The sequence below is a fragment of the Eublepharis macularius genome, chromosome 6, assembly GCF_028583425.1.
Source record: "Eublepharis macularius isolate TG4126 chromosome 6, MPM_Emac_v1.0, whole genome shotgun sequence".
Taxonomy (NCBI): domain Eukaryota; kingdom Metazoa; phylum Chordata; class Lepidosauria; order Squamata; family Eublepharidae; genus Eublepharis; species Eublepharis macularius.
In genome coordinates this window covers 36,335,860-36,353,581 of record NC_072795.1, presented here as the reverse complement: position 1 = coordinate 36,353,581, position 17,722 = coordinate 36,335,860, and the positions used below count along the sequence as shown (strand labels likewise).

The window sequence follows — 17,722 nt, the reverse complement described above, 5'->3', positions numbered from 1 at the left end:
ATTCAAAAAGGCTTTTTTACTCAGATAGGAGGGTGTTGTTGTAGGGAGGGGGGTCTTAGATGTTTTGCTAATAGGAGGGCAGTATTGTGGGGAGGCGGTCTTGGATGTTTCTCCAATGAGTTGGGAACCATGGGCTCCACATTATGTTGTTTTACATATTATCTGTTGCTTAAAATGTGTACTCGTATATACTGCTTGTGCTTCATGTTGTCTAATGTCAATCCTAGAATTGATTATGTTCTGCTTCAGCAGTCCTTCAACCCTGTATTGGATCCTTGCTAATGCTATGTCTCTGTAAACTTGTATTCGTCTACCCTATAACATTGTTTATGAAAATGCCCTTGACATTGTATGGAAATGCCTACCCTTGTTCTTGCTACTGATTGTACTGATCTCACACTATGTAATCCACCTGGAGTCTCAGTGAGAAAGGCAGACTATAAATGACATAAATAAAATAAAACTGAGATTGTTCAAGACTTTCTTTTCCTTGGCTGAATAATCAGCCAAAATGGAGACTGCAACCAAGAAAACAGAAGGAGATTGACACTTGGAAGGGCCACCATGAAGGAACTAGGAAAGATCCTTAAATGTAAGGAAGTGTCGCTGGAGCCCAAGATCAAGATAATTTATTAATTATCTTAATAATTATCATGTTATTCCCAATTACTATGTACGGCAGTGAAAGTAGAACATGAAGAAAGCTGACAGGAAGAAAACTGATTTTTTTAAAATGTCATTGGAGAGTTTTATGGATACCACAAACCACCAAAAAGACAAGTTAGTGGTTTCTAGATCAAATCGAGCCTGAATTCTCCCTAGAAGCTAAAATGACTAAACTGAGGCTCTTACTTTGGTCACAGCATGAGAATTCAAGATTCACTGGAAAAGACAATAATGCTAGGAAAGATAGAAGGCAGTAGGAAAAGAGGAAGACCCAACATGAGATGGGTTGACTCAATAAAGGAAGCCACATCCTCCAGTTTGCAAGACCTGAGCAAGGGCTGTTAATCATAATACTCTTTAGAGGTCATTAATTCATAGGTTCATCATAAGTTAGAGGTGTCTTAACAGCACATAACACACACAACATTGGTCACCTTTAAAAAAATATTTAATTTATAGCAATCTTGTTATTACTTTCAAGACAGTATAGATTAAGAAATGAGTATTACTGTATTCATCCATGAATGCTTATTGGGGAACTCCTTGTGTAAATGACCAGTACTGGATAAATCAGTCACAGGCTGCCTAATGATTTACTGATTTAGTGGTGCTTAAGAATGGGGGGGGGGGTCAGTTTAAATGCAGTGAGATAGCTTCTTCATCATGAAAAGAAATAATTCAGCACTGGGAAGGGTGTTTCCCAATAAGCCAGTTGTAAACCTCTGACTGTTTTATCCATACTAGTGGAACATTAACAGGGATCACTGGTTGTCATGGTAAAATTAGAGGTTTCTCTGAACGTAATTTCCGTGGGGAGGGGGGAAAGATGCAGAAAAATGAGATCATGGCAATGGAAGCTTATATATAATCAGACCACTGGGCTGCTAACAGACAGCAAACTCTGTGCAAGGAACCACCCTAAGATTGAACCCAAACACAAGTGGACTGGGGTAAAATATAACAAGAAGCGCTTGATTAGGACACTAAAAGGATTCGGGAGAAAGTTTTCCATTTTTCTTAGTGGAGATTGCAATATTGTTTTGAGAAAATGTGTTGTGGAGGGTGTGCAAAGTGCCTGGGAGTTACTCTCATTCCTCTGGCTGTGCTGTGTGCCCTTGCCAATATTTTGCTGTTTTTTCCTGGAGGAAAATATGAAACCAGTGACCATATTTCTGATGAAGTCTGGTACTTTGGAGGGATCTTGGGTTCGGGTGTACTGGTGAGTATGTCCATATAACATTGTCATTTTTATTTTGCGCAAAAGGTTGAAAGTTTATAGAAATCTGTGGTACAGTTTATGTCAGAAATGTAGATTGCCTATTTGTTCAATAAGTAAACTGAAAATTCAACAATAACTTATCTGGAAAGCTGATTTTCTCATCTTTTGTTAAGCAAAAAGGCCCCTGGCAAAATATATTCAAAAATATATATTGCAGTTAGATCAAAATGGGTAGCCTTGTTAGTCTGTCTGTAGTGGAAAAGAGCAATAGTCCAGTACCACCTATAAGACTAACAATATTAATGATAGGGTATGAGCTTTTGTGAGCCACAGCTCACTTCTTCAGATACCATCTGAAAAAATACCATTTGAGGAAGTGAGCTGTGGCTCATGAAAGCTCATACCCTACCACTAATTTTGTAAGTCTTTTTTATATATATATAAAATATATATATTACAGTGTTATTCTCTGCATGTTTATTCAGAAGCAGGTTCCATTATTTTCAATGGGGCTTACACCATAGTGAATGTATTTAGGACTTCAGCCACTATTAGATGGTCTTTGATGGATAAAAAAAAACTGCCTTGACAAATCAGACCAGTACCCTTTTAGTCCAAAATCGAAAAGAGTCCAGTAGCACCTTTAAGACTAACCAACTTTACTGTAGCATAAGCTTTCGAGAATCACAGTTCTCTTAATCAGATGCACATCTGACAAAGAGAACTGTGATTCTCGAAAGCTTATGCCACAGTAAAGTAGATTAGTCTTAAAGGAGCTACTGGACTCTTTTTGATTTTGCTACTACAGACTAACATGGCTAACTCCTCTGGACCTTTTAGTCCAGTATTCTGTTTCCTGAGGCTGTCAAGCAGTTGTCTCTGGAAGCTCACTAGAACTTTGGTGCAAACATAATGTTGTTCCAGTAAGAGATAGCAACTGGTCACCCTAGCCTCTTTCATATACTAGGCCATTTATAGGAAGATGTTACCTTTTTAAATTTAGAAATATCCTACCATACTAACTTGTGAATAAATATGCTTAAGATTGCCTCCTTGCTGATCCACTTGCTTACTTCAGAGCAGACCCACTAATTCAAAGCAGATTAAATGCAGCTGCATGGGGAATAATCAAGTCTTATCAGAATATTCTGTTGTCCTTAGATGGTGTTTCCCATCTTGGTCTTTATGGGGCTTAAAAACAATGATTGCTGTGGATGCTGCGGGAATGAAAGCTGTGGGAAGAGGTTTGCGGTGAGTATTGCCTCCAGGAACCATTTCCCCTGGACATGTGCCTGGATGTCATCACCACCCTGTTTTTCACAATGCCCAAGATAATTTTTTTACTTACACTGCATCTGATAAATACATATGAACAAGTACTTATTAACGCACAACATTTCTGTATGTTATTTCTGATATAGCATAGATAAACCTTGTTAGCTTTCTAGTTGCTTTTTCTTTTTCTTTTATTAGCAGAATCATAAATTGTTTGTGTTTTCTTTTGAATGTCAGTTACAGGGCACCAATTCAGTCATGCCCCTTTTCTCCTTTTGCTCAGGTCCTGCATCTGCATAGCAGAGGCATGGTAAATAATCTGTTTCTTGGAAGCTAAGCAAGATCTTCTTTAGTTAGTAATTAGATGGGAGACCTCCAAAGAAGACCCGGGTTGCAAAAACAGGCAATGGCAAACCACCTCCGTTAGTCTCATATATATATATATGAGACTAACGGAGGTGGTTTGCCATTGCCTGTTTATATATATATATATATAGAGAGAGAGAGATCATGTAGTTGCAGATCTTTAGTTAAAAAGTTGTTACTGTAATATCAGTTACCGATTTGTTGTGCATAGTTAAAAATAGGCACTGTACCTTCGAAACAGGTGGAAGATACATAGAAGAAGGAACTGGGGACAGAACTGAAATTATTTGGAGTAAAGTCCATTTAATGTCAGGTGTCCATGGCTACAGGACATACAGAAATACTCTATGGCTTATAGCCCTACAGTAAGGACAGTTTTATCAAGTGCTTAATCAGTATATTCCTATATGTTCCAGGTACAAAGATTAATGTGTTATCAGCAATCCTAAGCAGAAGTACACCCTTCTAAGACTATTGTGTTGTTTCAAAACATTGTTACTGTTGTGGTAATGTAATGTTCCATGTTTTCATGGCAGAAGGAGAAACTGAGATTCTCAGAGTATGGCTTGAAGCAGAAGGTCATCAAGTTGTGATCTGCATTCATGTTTATTTGTCTACTTGCTTCAATTATATTCTGCATTTTTCAAAATGTTTTCAAAACAGATTACAACAAATTAGAGTTCAATTGAAGAATTCCTAAACTAGGAAGCCTTCATTTGTGGTTCTGGATGCAAGAGGAGGAAGGACGAAGCATAGTTGCCAAAAAATAAATTGAGCACATGATTATACTGAGCAAATTCTGGTTTCTACTTGATGCAGGCTTTGTGTAAAGGAAGTATCAAACTGGTTACCATTGCAGAATTGTAAAGTAATATAACAATAGCTACTAATCAGAGTTAACCATCTTATTGGACATTATGACATAGAGTCTCTCTACTAGAGATGGGCATGAACAGCAATACGAACAAAAAAAAGCCACGAATAGCCCAATCTGCTGTTTGAGAACAAGCTGTTCGTGAGGCCCCATTCTAAACGAACAGGTGGTCGTTGCAAGCCTCGTTCGTTGCTGTTCGTCAAGCCAGACAGTCTGGCACCTGCAATTAATTCCCTTGGCAACGTAGGCAGGGATTGTCTGAACTCTGTCTGAACTCCTGCAGTTGCCTTGGAAACCCCAATCTAAGCCCAATTTAGCTTGATAGCTAGGTCTTCCTTCCAAGTGTGGAGCTCCAAATTTGTTACAAGAGAGCAAAAACCATGGGGTGGGTGGGCTCCCAGCTCTGGCTAGTCTTTGCAGACAGTGGAGAGGGAGAGATAGCTGCTGTTGGCATTTTGATAGAGAGATAGGGAGAGTGCATTGGAGCTTGAATTTTCTTTGTGTGTGATGGGATATGGATCTGCCCCTTCAGGTTTCAGGGCTGCTGCCAGGCTCTGGGGCCAAGCTATTATTTATTATTGGTACCTTTCCTGCTGTCTGTTCAGGTAGGGTTTCTGGGAGTGGTGCGGTAGGTATCTTGACCAAACTTGGATGATGGCTGGAGGAGAACCTTCTGGCCCCTATGAACAGTCAACCACAAACATGTTCATGAACAGGGTCATGTCCCTGGTTGTTCGTGAGTCCCTGTTCATGGATGGCAACGAACAACGAACGTGATGTTTGGGGTTTTTTTTCTGTGCCCATCTCTACTCTCTACACAAGACTACTATCACATGACCTTTATGTGCTGGGAGACACAATGTTAGCCAGGAAGCATAGTTTTAAATGACAGAGCCAGTGGGAATTGCTCCAGAGGGGATGGATTCTCTCACAGTCCTCTGCCGCCTCTAGTGTGTCCCCATCCAGAGCCTTTGCACTGCTGAGGCTTGGTTAATTCAAAGTTTTAAGCAGTGCGGGTAGCAGGGCAAAGGCTCCAGAAAAGGAGATGGTCCAGCATGCCAGAGGCGGCAGAGGGCTGTGAGAAACTCTATTCCCCCCTCCCCCCGGAGCAACTATGCTTCCTGGCTAACATTGCATCTCCCAGCACTTGACAAACAAGTGCCCAGGCATCTCGTGTAGAAAGACTCATTGAAAGCTTCTTGAAAAAGTTCACAATAGAACAGATTGGCTTAATAACGATACTAAAAAATGTACATTCAAGGTGCACTAGATATCAGAAATAGAAACTACGGTTCCTCTAATAAGTTACCACCAATTCACTTCTCAAGCAGAAATGGAAGTTCTGAGTCTAGAAAAAGCTTTATTGTTTGATTCTGTTGATTAGTATAAAGTGAATTGTAGTTAATGCAGTTAATGTCTATGGAGTTTATGGTAGTTTTTATTGGGTATATTGTTGCTGTGTATATTTTTTACCATCAATATAATCTAATTCTGATCATGGCCAAATCTATGGTTACTTAAATCCAGACACTGAAGCCATGAACAGACAAGACAGAGCTTTCTATAAACCTGAGAGACTCTTGAAGTTTGTAGACAATTCTGAAATTTAAAAAAATACATTGGGAGTAAGCACCCCCCCCCAATAATAAAAGCAGTGCCTGTAGTTTTAAGGAACAAATGATAGCTGTGACTTTTGCTAGGTAACCAAAACAGTGGTGCCAGCATTCAAGCCTTGGTTTCTGTCAGTAAAATATTGATGGAGGGGCAGGGCCCTTCTGAGGGCTGTTTTGTCCTTTCTGGGTTAACTTATCAGGGCCAGGCCAACCAGGAACCATGGGCAACATGATCCCGCTGGGCTTGCATGACTCACCTAGGTCTGGCTGCTTGCCTTGAGTCACACTGAGAAAGGCAAACTATAAACAATGTAAATAAAATAAATAAGCAGCATTCTTGCCACAAAAGCCAGTGTGATGAAACGGTTAGATCTGGGAGACCCAGGTTTGAATTTCCTCTCTGCTGTAGAAGCTTACTGGGTGACCATGGATCAGTCACACACACTCAGCCTAATCTAACTCCTAGGATAATTGTGAGGATAAAATGGAGGATGGGAGAATGATGTAAACTACTTTGGGTCCCCACTGTGGAGAAAAGTGGGGTATAAATGAAGTAAATAAATAATAAATATAGCATATGATGAGGGACAGATAAAAGGTAGGTTGGATTGTGAATAGAAAGTAGAGAAGGAAGCAAGGAAATACGAATATATGGGGCTTCCAGGAGGAGAGAAATGGGGGATAATGAGGAGAGGGGGATACAGGGGAAAGTGAGGTGCCCCCACAAATACTTGCAGGTTCCCAGCTGTGCAACTGGGCTCAGCCCAGACTGGTGGCCAGCACCATTGAACAGAGTTTTCCCAAGGAGAGACTGCCAGTGGGAAGTAAGGAGGGAAAGCTGAAGACAGAGAAGGGGGAGGAAGCGGATTGGTTGGTGAGTAGACAGGAGAGATGGAAGCAGGAAAAGAGGAGAGGTTATGGGGGCTTTCAGGAAAGAAATATAGTTTGGAAGGGGAAATGAGGCGCCCCCACAAGTCCCCTGCTTGTTGTCCTCTAATTTTGTGGTCCAGTTTTAACCCAGCTCTGTTACTGTAATCAAGGGTCTCACTGCATTGCTCTCCAGTCTTGTCATGCTGCTTTATGGTCTGTATTAGGGAATTCTCTAATTGCACCTCCAGTCAGAAGAATGAGACAGACACAAGGTATTTGGAACATAGGGCCGCTTTATTAAATACAACATCAACTCTAAACTGCAACAAAGGCAAACTGGCAGTACAGATCAAGCCACAGGATCACTCCGGGACCTCCGCCACAACCTGTCTGGGCGAGCCCCACTGCCCCGGGCGTGAGCCATTCTTAGAATGGCTTTGACCCGGTCGGCCAGGCAAAGGGTCCACCCCCCATCAAGCTCCTAAAGCCTCAGCCATGTAACATGAGGGAAGGACTTGCACCCAGGGTTCCCTGGAAGCGGTCTGCACAGGTGGTGGTCGCCATGAAGCATACCATCCCTATTGCCAGACCCCATTCCCCCACCTATGGGGAATTGCCAAAGGGGGTGCTCACCGGCTTGCTCCCTATTCCTCAACTTTCTCCCGCCAATGCGAAAGGCCACGCCTCTGCTTATGCCCTCGCGCCCCACAGGTGGCCTAGTGCCAACCTGAGCCCATGCCGCAGGTCTTTTAAGAAGATGTCGTTGCCAGCAACTGCAGCCTTGACCCTAGGATGAGGCAGGTATATTCCTAGACCCTCCTCTAATGCCTTCTGTATGGCTCTATTGGCCCTACATCTAGCCCAAGCCATACTCGTGTCTCCCTCTAAACATGGCAAGGGAGAATTTCAGACCCAAAAAATGCATATGCTGGGCCATCGGTCTTTGACACCCTAAAGTCAGTGATCGCCTGTAAAGACAGAGCCCTGCCTTTCATTAATCCCAGATCATTACCACCCAAGTGGATGACCATAATATACAGGGGATGGCCCGTCCTACCCCCAAACAGGAGAGGCAGTAACCCTGACCACTGAAGGCCCCACCATTCAACTGTGGCATTTCCACCCACCCTGAGCTGAGATCCGACCGGCGACTTCCTGGCTTGGATGGCCACCCAGAACACCATACTGTGTCCAACAATGAGGATCCACTTCCTCCCAAGGCGACCCGCTGCACCTAGGAAAAAATTCAATCAGTGTGAGATTCAAAGGAAGGCAAAGGACGAATGTAAGACTGGTAGGCAGACGATCGCCATCTGCCCACCCGCTGAATGGCTTTGCCTGTATACCCCATCGCTGCTGCTGTGCAGGCCATCCCAATTTGAAAGGAATGGGTGCTGAATTTGACACCCGACAAACCCAACTGACACAGTGCCCTATCTGTCACTGCCCAAAACTGATACCATGTCAGGGGAGAGCGATCACTATGCTGAAACAACATCCCTTGGTCATCTCCCCTGACTGCGACGTAACGTCGGCGGGCTCACACTGGACACAACCCTTTCTCCTCACAGAGACCCAAGATCAACCTCGTCCCCACTTGCCTCTGGTCCATCTTGGATTGCTTGATCCTAATCAAAACCTTCCCATCAACAAACTTGATATCCTGGGCCAGCAAAGCTCAGCCCGATGCGTCCTTCTGGGAATGAACCACAAGCTCACTGACACTCAAGGCCCTAAAAAATGCCATCAGTGCAGCAGCATGGAAGAGTTTTCCTTTGAAACTGGAACTACAAACCGTTCCCCAGACTGATCCCAAGCCCCTAAAGATGGCTGAGGAAATTGGCTGCGTCTCATCCCTGGAGGCCACAGATTCATGGGCCCAGTCTTCAAGCATTTTCCTAACCTGAAAATCTCCAGTAAACTCCATCAAACCACGTGTCTTACTGGCAAATGCTAAAGCTGCCAGCTGCCCCTAATGGACTTAACTGCCAAACCACGTGTTCACTGAGCCACACAGAACTGTAACAAATGTTGGAGGGATAGGCACCGCTGCTGTAGCCCAGCCTCCCCCCTAAACCCACAAAACTGTCCTACCATACGCTCATATGCCCTTCGAGCGCTGGGTGCAATGGCCAGCTGAATTGCTCTGCTCCCTTCTGCTTTCGAAGCTTCCACAGCTCTAAGGGCATTCTGGTGGGCTGGCTGTCGGCCCTGGGGACTAGTTGCCAGAAATGGTCCATCTGTTGGCAAGACAAAGCATCTGCCACTCCATTATCAACAACTGGAGCGTGTCTAGCCCTAAACAGTATATTCAACTGGAGGCATTTCCATGCGAATGCCCTTACGAACCTCATTACCCTGGAAGATTTGGAAGAGAAGGAGTTAACTACCTGCACAACCACCATGATGTTGCACTAGAAGTGCATTGCATGGTTAGCCAGCTCCTGCCCCCAAATACAGACACCTACTAGAATGGGAAAAAACTCCAAGAAAGTTAAATCCCTAACTAACCCACTAGCTGCCACCCTCCAGAAACCACCACTAAGCCAGGCCTGACAGCTCCCACCTTATACTCAGGCCTGCCTTAATATGTGCACAGGCCTTCCCCCCCCCACACATCCACTTAATGCTGCCTCACCACGAATGGCACCCTGAGCCATACTACATGGAAAGGGAGGGTTGAGAGGAGAGCATACCACCCCTCCTCACACCCAAACAACCACCCCTGGGCAACAGGCACTGCTGCTGAACAGCACCGCTCTAAAGAAACCAGCCAGAAGCACTCCTCTCCGCTGCCCCATCAGCAATGCTGCCGCCAATACCCAGCCCGGGAACACTCCACTCAAGCCTGGAGTGCTCCTATACAAGCTCGGCCCGACCAGAATCCTTCTGCTCCGACGGCGCCGTGCCACTGCTGCCACGGGATTGTGCGAGGAGCCGGCTGAACAGATCAAAACAGATGAAAAATATAGTAATTGATCTTCTTGGAAAACCTTGTTTCATATGATGGCGGCTAGCTCCAAGTCTCAAAGAATGAAATCCTCAATTCAACGAAGTTGTGTAAGGTTGGCTACTTTATATCATATCCAAGACGTTTAAATAGTCCAACAAAATGCCGGCAGGAATTGTTTCGCTTATTCCTAGCTTTCTCAGGGGCTGTAATTCTGTATGAATAAACAATATACGTAGTACTCTATCAGTTGTTCTATTAAACTCCACCCTCCTTCATTACCAAATGCATAGGGTATACTTACAATCCAGTTCACACATCTAGGTTTCGGACATTCTTTGAGACTTGGAAAACATATTACTTATCTTACTGTGAACACCACAGACCTTGGAAAGGGACTTGCATTCTGCAGAGACTCACACAGCCTTATCCTTCCGGGCGTGTTATGATTAGATGATACTGGTTATGTGCAATTCTTGACTCTAACAGCTGATGGGAGTATGTGTATATATTAATGCTTTGTATTAGTTGTATGTAATTTGAGAAAACATATTTCATGCCACCTAGAATGTTAGCACTTCGTATTTTGCATGAAATTGATTGACAACCTAATATATTTACTTGCTGAATTGTTGACTGTTGTTCATGTTTGGAGAAGAGGGACCTTTGTATTTAGTACGTGTGCCAGTCCTTCCTGTTGCCTTTTTGTTGTTGTTAGAAAGCAGAATGCTGACTAGATGAATCACTTGTCTCATCCCTCTTTTAGTGAATCAGTTTTGTAGAACAAAGTTGAACTGGCCAACTTCAATGAGACAGCCAACTCTATAGGCCTCTGACCTGAATCCCTGTAGGCCTGAAAGCCTCACTCTTGCCTTCTACCAGCATAGAATCCTCACGTTTAAAAAAGTTCATTGAATCTGGTTATAGAGTTCATCATGACCATATCATAACTCTGTCAGATCTAGTTTATGAGCCATTGAAACAGATCAGCTGCAAATTGCCACTGCATGGTTTGCTTCGGAGTAGACTTTGACTCAACTTTTCCATTTCTCCTCTTTCTGGCAGATGTTTACTTCTATAATATTCGCCGCAGTGGGAGTTTTGGGATCTGGGTACAGCTTTGTTTTGTCAGCTGTTGCTATGAACAAAGGCCCTAAATGTCTTACGCGCAATAACGAATGGACCTATCCATTTGAAAATGGGTAAGTAGATTATCCTCTTTCACTGAACTACATCACAATATAGGAAAAGAAGGGAATGTGACTTTGCTATAAGGAAGGGTAATGTTGCAGTACTTCTGAAGCTTGATGCTTACCAAACATGAGGGACCACTGAATCACTTCGGCTCATCAGAATGTATCAAAGGCATCTAGTAATAAGGTGCTCCATCTAGTGATAAGCACCTACAGTTCTGTCTGGCATTTGCAACAAATCCATCACTGTATCTGGCAGTCTCTGGCCATTTCCTCATGCCCTTAAAGGGATGGCCCACTCACCGAACACAGGCATCTTTTCCTCTTCACTCTAGACGTCTATGTTTTCAAAATGATTGCAAGCTGTTTGGCTTCTCTTTTTTTCTATGCCTTTTCTGGAACCACACATTCCCACAGTCTGGAGTGGAAAAGCTACCCCCGTTCAGTGAATGGACCATCTCTTTAAGGATATGCAGAAACAGACTCTGAGAACAAAGCCAATTGCAGTGAATAGTCCACTGTCACAAGTATGTGTTATCCTGTTAATTTGAACATTAGTGCATTTCCCAAGGTTCATTCCACCTGAATGCAAGTTCTGGATGGATTATCCATGGACCATGGGCCATTTACTCCTTTCTCATCTGCCTCTGGGCACAGAACAGCAGTCACTGGGGGAATGAGGGGGGAGGCAGCTGTGAATTTCCTGCATTGTGCATGGGTTGGAGTAGATGACCCTTAGGGTCCCTTCCAGCTCTATGTTTCTAGCATAGTGTCAATAAATTGTAAATAAAAGAATATGCCTACAGTAATGATCTATTAATACTTCTGTATTTTATTTCAGTTCATGTAATGTTACCTCTCCTCCAGAGACAGCAGCAAGAACGTAACTAGGTGAAGCTTTTTCTATCATGGAAAGAAAAAAATAGGAAAAACTTCACCCGATTCATTTCTTAGTCTCAGACTGCTGTTCAAGGCACAGTATCATGGCCAGCAGGTAGTCCTGTCCCAAAATGTAAATGGACCATTTAAATTGCTGGCTGTATCTGAGACAGCTATTGAGAGCTAAACTACAAGAGACGAATTACACGAGGACGCAAATGTGAAGGGAGTCACAATGTTAGCCAGGAAGCTGAGTTTTAAAAGCAAGTGGAAGGCTCAGTCAATTTCCCCTCTCTACAGAGCCAGCAAAGATCTCTCCTCAGCGGGTTTGTTTATTTCCTCTTCGCTTCCTAGAAGGGGAGGTGAAACTGACAGAGCCTTTGTACTATCATTGCGACTCCCTTCACATGTGCGTCCTCGTGTAATTCGTCTCGTATAGTTTAGCTCTCAATAGCTGTCTGATACAGCCAGCCATTTAAATGGCCCATTTACATTTTGGGACAAGATTGCTTCTAGGACTACCTGCTGGCCATGATACTGTGCCTTGAACAGCAGTCTGAGACTAAGAAATTAATTAGATAAAGTTTTTCCCATTTTTTTCTCTCTCCATGATAGAAAAAGCTTCACCTAGTTATGTTTTTGCTGCTGTTAAGGGCACAGGAGCAAGGGCAGGAAAAAATGTGACAACTTACTTCATTCTTTAGGACTTAACTGGTACCATATTGAGAAGTGGAAGAGACATTTCCCCTGTTTATTTTTCCTTATGTGACAAATAGCAGTTGGAGAGAGCACAGTGCAGGAAGAAAGCGGTTAAACCTTTTCCCTCAGTGCTAAAGATCCAAACTGGCCTCCTCCCTAAAGATAATGTGGCATCAGCATTGTTAATCAGGATATGGGGCAAAGCTGAAACCCTGGCATGTGGCCTTGACTGTAGATAAAGTCGCTTGTTGGACTACCCTGGAGTCACAAAGCCCTTATCTTCTTCCTGTTTTGATAATTATGCCTATTATATGACCACCTAAAGGCCATTGATGGGCATAGGAGGGGAGGGATGGAGAATTCCTACCCTTTCCTCAGCTTGACTCATTCTGCCCCCTCCCCTGGCAATCTCTGTATCTGCTGAGAGAACAAGTTTGCCCCTTCACATCAGTGTCCAGGATCTCTCTCACAGAATGCCATAGTAACCATTGAGAATAATCAAGAAGGTTAGCCATGTTAGTCTGTCTGCAGCAGTGGAAAAGAGCAAGAGTCCAGTAGCACCTATAAGACTAACAAAATTTGTGGTAGGGTATGAGATATCACAGCTGTGACTCACAAAAGTTCATACCCTACCACAAATTTTATGTCTTATAGGTGCTACTGGACTTTTCCTCTTTTTCACTGCGTTGAGAATAATGTTATTGAGAATAACTATTAAGAATAATAATAATAACCATTGAGAATAATGCCCACCATATTAACCTAACCCTGCCTGGGGTTTCATGGTGATAGTGGTGTGTGTATATGTACGAGAGAGAGAGAGAAAGAGAAATGGTTCATTAACCTTTTTATTTTTCTTTGGGGTACAGGAATTATCTGGGGAACCATTCTTATTGGAGTGATTGCGAGTACCCTGAGTCTATCGTGCCCTGGAATTTGACACTATTCTCTTTGCTGCTGATAATGAGTGGAGCTCAGATGGTGCTGTGTGCCATTCAGGCAGTCAACGGGCTCTTCGGAACACTGTGCGGGGACTGTAAATGTTGTGGGTGCTGTGGGGTAAGGCTGCTTGTGTGATCACAATGCACAGAAGTATTCCTGCAGCCCTCTGATTGTGACAACTGGCTTAACATCTTCTTATTGTCTATTTAAATGGTCTAGGAATACCAAAAAAGAATAGAACATACAAGCCATTCAAACCAATCTCCAAACGGACAGTAAAATGTGAAGTCCCTTTGCTTATGATATGTTGGTAGGGTGTGGACAGAGCTACACACTATGCTGCCCCCCAAAGCACAACCAGAATTTTTGGTCACATCTTCAGAGATCCAGAGGAGTTAGCCATGTTAGTCTGTAGTTGCATGCATCTCATGAAGAGAGCTGTGGTTCTCAAAAGCTTATGCTACAAGAAAGTTGGTTAGTTTTGAAGGTGCTACTGGACTCTTTACTATTTGGTCACATCTTGTAGACTATGAGCTTTATATTAAATTTCTAGATAATCTTAGCAAAATCAGAGAGATTTATCTAATGCCTAGTGGCCAGGGAAACTAGCTTATCTGCATATTGCCCATTCAAGGGCTGTGTGTTATCAAAACCTAAAGGGACAGGGAGATTCTCCCTGGTAGTACAATTGTCAGACACTAAAAGGGATAGGATTTTATACCTGCATTATGCCCAAGTTCTGAATGACTTGCTCAGATCCTGCAAACTGGAGGACGTGGTTTCTTCAAATGTGTCTAAATTTGAGGTCCCCAGTGCAGCAGCAGGAGAAAAATGGTGGGGAAATTGATGTTCCATAGAGTTTAGTGGAATCCTAGACCAGCATACCAATGTTACTTTCTGGTAGGGTTGCCAGGTGTCTGGTATTCACCTGGAAAGTCTGGTATTTTTGTGGACTATCTAGAGGAAACGTTCTCCAAATACGAGACACCTGGCACTGTCCCATCCCTTTCCCCTGTTTCAGGCAGTTTGCCTGCCCAACCTGGCTGCCCAGCCTCCTGAGCTCCGCCACCAGTCTGGAGAAGTGGCCAGCCAGCGCAGGCTCCTGGACTTCCGCATGGCACCAGTGGGAATGGCCATCCTGCACATGCACCCAGCTTCCTGCCTGCCTGGCCTCCTGTGGCTGCATGGCACTACCTGGGAGAGGCCAGCCAACCTGCGTGCCTGGCCTCCTGTGCAGTGCTAGTGGAAGTGGCCAGCCTGCATGCTTGCCAGGCCTTCTGCCTGCCTACCCAGTTTCCTGCAGCTGCACAGTGCCACCCTGGAGTGGCCAGCAGCCCCGGATCCTGGAAGTGGGGTCAGTGTGATGACATCACATTCTGTAGTGATGTCATCATTCCAGGGACAGGATCACGTGCAAATAAAAAATGTAAGTGCCACCCCACCCCTCAGGGTCTGGTATTATTCCAGACCCCATCTGGCAATCCTACCTCCTGGTTTGCTCTGGAAGTGATGTCGCAGTGAGGCTGTGACATCAATTTGAATGTCTCCACCCCTTAAAATTCCCTCTGGCGGGAAACCCTAGGCCCAGGTCAAATGCCACCCCCCACTCTGATTGGACCTGCCAAGTTCCCAGTTGGGAACTCCCAGAACACAGCTGTAGAAAGTCCACATGATGGACATACGGACTTTATAACTTGTGCATTGTCCTTAATTTCCATAGCTCTTACTGCACTTTATTCAAGATAAGATAAGAAGGTGGGGCCATGGCGCAGCGTCAGAGCAAGGTCCCAGGCTCAGTCCCCATCACCACCAGTTGAAAAGATCAGGTAGCAAATGATATGAAGGACTTCTGCCTGAGACTTCCTCACAGCCGGATGTGAAAAATCTTGCTGCTTCCTCTTAACATTGAAAGACTAAACAGTGTAGAACAGAGAGGCTAGCTGAGAAGTGCTAATTTTAGATGCTAAAGAGTGCCCCAACATTAGAGCTTACCTGAAAGCTTTTCCTTAGAAATAATAAAACTATAATAAAATAGCAACAGTCAAAAAATCCTTTCAACGTAACATGCATATGACTGATTTTTCCCCTCTTTTATTTTAGGGAGATGGAGCCGTTTAAAGCACACAGAAATTGAAGCAATTGCCTCTTATGATGCAGACAATATTCTTTCAGTTGCCAGAGCCTTATACATAACAAGCCGATGTAGAATGAGGGGCATTTCCTCCATTGCCCTGACTGCCTTTCTCCTCTTACTGAAAAATTCTCAATGAACCTAGCCACGGTTTTGTCTGTAGCATATTTATTTTTGTAATGAGTTGCTTTCCGGGAGATACTGTTCAGAATTACCTGTACTGCCTTTCCTCACCAAATCAGCTATTTTGATGGCTCAATATTATCCTGACTGCTGAGCCTGAGCCCAGTAAGAGGTTGAATCTGAAATCTGCCTGACCTACATATTCTTTTGCTTCCTTTCTTTCAAGGCGCAGCTCTCAGCCATCTCTCTTCCTGGCAATCTCCCTTCCTCCACATTAGGGCTGCTCACCTACAACTCTTGGTGAAAAAAGCCAGGTTTAGACTGTCTTATATGATATGCATGCTGCTCCCCATCCGTACAGTGCTGCCAGGTCTCCTGCTATGGTGGAAGATGCCCCAGCTGCAGCCCTCGCCCCATACCTCTACTCTGTAAGGTGGTGGGGAAAACATAAGCAGAAAATCACCATTGCAGAAATTGCAGAATGCCATTTCTGAGGTGAACCCAGAAGTGATATCGTGCCATCCATGAGACACACAAGAATTCACTGGAAATTCTGTGGTAAACCAGGGTTTCTGGTATATCAAACAGCATCATGCAGTTGACATGACAGTGCCCCCGATGTCCCCAGCTCCACAGTCTCCCTCTGGACACCATCCTCTGGCTGGCTACCCTTTACAAATATGACCTGTTTTAGATGCCAAATGGCAAGTGCTTCCAGAATTGTTAGCATGAAGGCAGGCATTCTCACTGGACTTAGTCAATCTGGCTAGACTAGCCTGATTCAACTCATCTCCACAAAAAGAGCACTGTGTACTCCTAAGTCAAAGAGATGTTTGTACTTTTGATTGTTACACATCATGGAGAACTTCAGTGTGGGCAGCTTTTCCTGTCAGTGGAGTGAAAGATATGGCTGCTGGCTATTCCCTGGCGGAGAGCTATGACAGATGTGGAGTCCCCTTTGAACTATCTTGTACTCAAAGGGTTGCAAGCTTAAGTCTGGCCTTGCTCCTGTGCCTGCCCTAATGACCATTGAGCTGCTTCGTTTTCTTGGGCTGCCTTTTAAGACACAGCTTCGGGGGTCGGGGGGGGGGAGGCAACCCCAGGTGGCAACTGGACTCTTATTTGTGGGCATCTGCTAATGCAACTCTTGGAACTACATTCCAGTTTCCTGCCATTTTACCAAAAGATTATTGTGTAAGAACTTTGTGCCGGGGGGGGGGGGGCAGGAATCTGCAAATCATTAAAATATTTGCTTTTTGTAGAATTGTGCTCTGTGTTATAAATGTTCTGTCCAAAGTTTTTCTTTGACTACTACGTTATGGTTCTGTTCCTTGTGGAAACCTATGGAACCCAAACTGTGCATATCTGATTGGAAGTAGCTGTAGTAATAGTAATGATGATGATGATGATGATGATAACCCTGTACTTATATACCACTCTTCTGGATAGATTAGTGCCACACTCAGTGCAGTCATCAAAGTCAGTGTTATTATTATCCCCACAAACAGACACCCTGTGAGGTAGGTGCGGCTGAGAGGGCTCCGAGAGAGAGCTGTGACTGACCCAAGGTCCCCCCGCTGGCTTCAAGTGGAGTGGGGAATCAAACCTACTGCTCTTAACTGCTACACCAAACTGTAAGCTTTACGGAGTTCAGTAGGACTTATTTCCATCCAACTGTGTATAGGAACAGCTCCTTGAGCCTCCTCATGTTTCACACATGATTGCAAAATAAGATCTGCATGTTCCAGGGCAGTATACTTCTAAATTAGTTGGGGACAGAGCAGAGTGAAACTTTGACTGCTTGGCCCCTCTTTCTGGTTCTTCTGGGGCACCTGCATGGCTACTGTGGGGAAATAAGTTCCCGGATCAGCAAACTGCTTCTCATGCTGTTACATTCTCTTTGTCAACTTATGTCCCCTTTA

At 44.0% G+C, this 17,722-nt stretch overlaps 1 protein-coding gene across 1 annotated transcript; it reads left to right on the top strand.

The window, feature by feature from the left end:
• The first annotated feature begins 1,542 nt into the window (after positions 1-1,542).
• On the top strand, positions 1,543-17,064 carry TM4SF4 (transmembrane 4 L six family member 4). Its single transcript, XM_054982443.1, has 5 exons — positions 1,543-1,885; positions 3,047-3,136; positions 10,899-11,035; positions 13,474-13,663; positions 15,647-17,064. The coding sequence occupies exons 1-5, from the start codon at positions 1,715-1,717 to the stop codon at positions 15,662-15,664; spliced, it is 606 nt and encodes a 201-aa protein (XP_054838418.1). The 5' UTR covers positions 1,543-1,714; the 3' UTR covers positions 15,665-17,064.
• Positions 17,065-17,722: the final 658 nt, after the last annotated feature.